The 4161-nt window shown below is 51.6% G+C and overlaps 1 protein-coding gene across 1 annotated transcript in view; it reads left to right on the top strand.

The window, feature by feature from the left end:
- The first annotated feature begins 300 nt into the window (after positions 1-300).
- The window catches only part of WBSCR22 (Williams Beuren syndrome chromosome region 22), a 5837-nt gene continuing 1976 nt past the window's right edge, over positions 301-4161 (top strand). Inside the window, exons 1-8 of the mRNA XM_009888865.1 lie at positions 301-389; positions 625-707; positions 805-901; positions 1687-1783; positions 2149-2199; positions 2779-2864; positions 3075-3120; positions 3431-3492. Of these exons, the coding sequence (XP_009887167.1) occupies positions 322-389; positions 625-707; positions 805-901; positions 1687-1783; positions 2149-2199; positions 2779-2864; positions 3075-3120; positions 3431-3492 (590 nt within the window). The 5' untranslated portion in view covers positions 301-321. The remainder of the gene's footprint in view (positions 390-624; positions 708-804; positions 902-1686; positions 1784-2148; positions 2200-2778; positions 2865-3074; positions 3121-3430; positions 3493-4161) is intronic.

Here is a 4161-nt window from a genome sequence, read left to right as displayed (position 1 = left end):
ACCCGGTGAGGTGGGGTGGTGTAAGCTGCGAGGTCTGGGGACCACGACCCCGCGGTGTGGCAGCGGCGGAGGAGTCCCGTTGTGAGATGGCGGGTAACCCCGCCGTGAGGCGAGGTGGGGATAACTCCGCCATGGGGAAAGAGGAGCTCCCGTCGTGAGGCGGGGGGGAGATAACCCTGCCGTGAGGGCCATGGTGGGGGTGTCTGTGAAATCCTCCCGTGAGGTGGTGGTGGCAGGGGGCGTCGCGCTGTGGGGTTTCTTCCTGCTGCCTGTGCCTTGGCCGTGCCTTGCAGCTCCCGGGTGGTGGAGATCCAATCGCAGATGTCAGAGCGGGCTGTGGAGCTGCTGGGACTGCCTGAGGACCGGCCGTGCCTTCTCCTGGATGTGGGGTGAGCAGGGGTCCTGCCCTGTGTCGTGGCACACGGGGCATCTGGAGCTTCAGCCGGCCACGGCACTGGGGTTGGACTGGTGCCCAGGGGTGAGAGGCATCCAGGCCCCACGGCACCAGCATCTCTCTGTTATGGGCAGAAGAAGAAGGACAGGCTGCTGTAGCATTGTGGCTGGCTAGGGTCACCCTCAGACCAGGCCCGTGATCTCTGCATTTTCCCCCCTTCCTCCCTTCAGCTGTGGCTCTGGGCTGAGTGGGGATTACATCTCTGACGAGGGTCACTACTGGATCGGTATGGACATCAGCCCTGCCATGCTGGGTGAGCAGGTCCTCCTCCCCTGCCAGCCTGGCCTCACTTCAGAGGCGGTCCCCAAAGGTGTGAGCTGGTTGCCGGAGCGATGCTCTGTTCTATGCAGATGTGGCTGTGGAGAGAGAGGTGGAAGGAGACCTTCTTCTTGCAGATGTGGGTCATGGCATTCCCTTCAGGCCTGGCACGTTTGACGGCTGTATCAGGTGAGTGTGTGTGTATAAGTGAGCTCTCTTGACACTTCACATAACTGCATTGTCTGTACATTACATATGGTCTGTATATGGTGCATAACAGATGAGTGCAACTGATAAGGACAGTTGCTCCATCCAACTTGACTACCCATCTCTGGGACAAGCTGCTGAGATTCTGGATGGTAGAAGCAGCTTCTGACAGCTGTTTCCCAAGTGATGCTTGTCTTCTGTTTTGCTGGCGAGCTAGGAATTTTATTGAAGTAAATAAAATAAAATTGAGGATATTGTCAGGAGGGTTAAGACCTGCTCCAAGGAGGAAAACAGAAAGCATGTCTGTACTATTGCTCAGCTGCAAGTTTAGTCCCTGGATCATAGGCTTGATGGTTGCTTTTGGGATGAAGGGCTAAGTGAAGGGGACAGAAACACTTTTCTGCTTAGAGAATACCTCAGAAAGGTGCTGGGAAGGAGCAGGTTACTGATCCGAATGCTCTGGGATTGCTCATTGGCAAAACCGGCATGGCCATGCAAGGGCCACACTTAAGGTCTTGAATTATCTGCTCACCTGGCCTAAAAGGGATGCTTTTGTGCTTGAATAACTACTGGGCCTTGTTGGGTTTTGGCATAGTGAGTCTCCAGAGGGGTTCGTGTAACTGCAAAATAGAAGGCAAAGTTACACAGAAAATTAAATCATTTCCCTGAAGCCTAGCTCATGCTTAGTGCTGGAAGTAAGCTCAAAGGGAGGTGTCTGTGGAAGAATTGATGGCTCAGTGTCCGGGGGGTTTTGTTTTCTTCCTCAGTATTTCTGCAGTGCAGTGGCTTTGTAATGCTGATAAGAAATCACACAGCCCTCCAAAACGCCTGTATCGATTCTTCTCAACTCTTTATACTGCCTTGGTAAGTGTCATGCTGTCCCAGTCAGGCCTCTGCCTACATGTACATCCTCACGGGTGCATTTTAGCAAGATATTTTAAGCCAAGTATTTTAAGTAAATGCTGCTCTCAAACAGAGGATTGGCAGGAGCACCCATTTCCTATCTCCTTGCCTGCCTGCATGGTATCTCGTGCTTCTCTGATCCCAGCTCTTACCCCCGTGCCTTGCTGTGCTGTGGAGGAGCTGGCTCTGCAGTCCGAGCAGCTCTCCTGGGAGGGTTCTCCAGGAGGCTTTGGGGAGGTGGGCACTAGTGTCTGGGCTAGGAATTGGATGATTTAGAGGGGTTGCCTGCACTGAGGTAGGTTTGTGACCACCTTTATTTCCTGTAGGCCCGAGGATCCCGTGCTGTCCTGCAGCTGTACCCTGAGAACTCCGAACAGGTACAGCACATCAGTCTATGGGGAAGAGGTACGGGCAGAGCCAGGCAGAAAAGTCATGTGCTCTGAAAGCATCATGTTTCTCCGCATTGGGTCTGTGTCTCTGTCCTTCCCTCCATCTGTAAAGTGCTTCAAGAGCCTCAAAAAAACCTATAAGGAGAATGCCCTGTGCAATTTCTGTCACTTCAGATTGTCATGGGCTGAGCCTTAAAATCAAAGAAATTTGGAACAGTCTGAATCTGCTGTCCTGGATTTTCCCCTGTGTGACTGGGTTTGAAGACTGGCCTGTAGTCTCAGCACTTTACTGTAACTCCCCAGCGCTGGAAAATCCAGCCCAGTATCCCTCTCCTAGAGAGTCTGCACCAATTAACCCAGACTAGACTGAGGACAGGGACAACCAAATAAAGGCTGTGGACGGGTGTCTGGATAGTACTGCAGCACTGGAAGCTTGGTGCAGAGTTTAACAGGAGCGGGGATGACCCATCTTTGGCATGCACAATTAGCTGTGGTCGAGCCCAGAGGTCTCTTGGGCCTTGCTGGTGGATGACCGCTAAATAACTTTTGCATGTGCTTTTTTTCCAGCTGGAGCTAATTACAGCCCAAGCCATGAGAGCTGGCTTTACTGGGGGAATGGTGGTAGATTACCCCAACAGCGCCAAAGCTAAGAAGTGAGTCCTCTGTCTCTGTGTATATGTGTGTTTGGGGTGAGGTCTGGGTTTAGCAGTGATTTTTCCAAGCTATTCTCTCTCCCGTGATACAGTCCTGGACAGAGATTACATCTTAGATCTGACTCTGTTGTAAACAATCTCAGTCTTACTTGGGGATTGGGAATCACATGCTGAATCCCAGCTTCATGCTCCTTACTCTTCTTCTTTCAGGTTCTTCCTTTGTCTCTTTGTTGGGGCATCTGGCACATTACCAAAGGTGAGGAGCTCCATGATGCAGCACAGTTGCCCTCCTGGCTGCTGGGTGATGTGGAAGAGCTGTGGGTGAGAGTGGGAGGCAGGCAGCTCTGTGTGTGCAGATATGACTTCATTTAGACATTTGCTGTCAGTCTCACCAACCTCTGCTGTCCATGAGATCTGGTTTCTTTGCCACAATTTCTGGAAGACCATTTTGTCCCTGCTCCAGTCCTTCCCCTTGCAGAGCCCTGGGTTCCCCTTAATTCATCTGGTATGACTGTTAGCTCTGTCTGATCCAGAGCAGAGCTAAACTTCCCAGTTTTGCTTTTCAGGGCCTTGGTACTGAGTGTACTGATGGAGAAGAGATGCACCAGGCAAAGTTCACCAATGAGAGGTATGGTGTAGGGGGTGAAGCTGCAAGTTCTCAAACAAGGAGCGTGGGGGGTATAAGGGCTGGGTTTTGCTGACTGAGGACCACAGCGCTGCCATGTGGGAAGTGACTGAAGGGAAGGGACTGGGAAGACCCTTGGCAGTACAGATGGGCACTGCTTTATCTTATCAAAGGGCCCTAGATGTGAGGAACAGTTTGGAGGACTTTGCTGTGGTGTCACAGGGCTGTTGGTGACGCTTACCAGCATGTTGGTGATGCTCAGCTGCAGCTGAGCATCAGTTTGAGGTGTGCTTTCTATCTGGCACTTGGCTTTTCAGCTCAGTGCTATAGCACAGGCCAGTGGTGATGGGAGGGGGAATGTTTACAGTGCTGGTGATAGCAGGCATGGCTTTTTTTGTTGGAGAGACAGGCTGCTGTGCCTGAAGTGTGATGTTCCCTTTCTTCATAGAATCATAGAATTGTCTAGGTTGGAAGAGACCCTTGGGATCATTGAGTCCAACCATCTACCCTACTCTACAAAGTTCTCCCCTACACCATATCCCCCAACACTACATCTAAACGGCTCTTAAACACTGCCAGGGATGGTGACTCAACCACCTCCCTGGGCAGCCTATTCCAATGCCCAACCACTCTTTCTTTGAAAAATTCTTTCCTAATGTTCAGTCTAAATCT

This window comes from Charadrius vociferus, unplaced genomic scaffold (genome assembly GCF_000708025.1).
Source record: "Charadrius vociferus isolate BGI_N301 unplaced genomic scaffold, ASM70802v2 scaffold636, whole genome shotgun sequence".
Lineage (NCBI taxonomy): Eukaryota > Metazoa > Chordata > Aves > Charadriiformes > Charadriidae > Charadrius > Charadrius vociferus.
The sequence above is the reverse complement of the archived record's forward strand: the minus strand, read 5'-3'. Positions and strand labels throughout refer to the sequence as shown.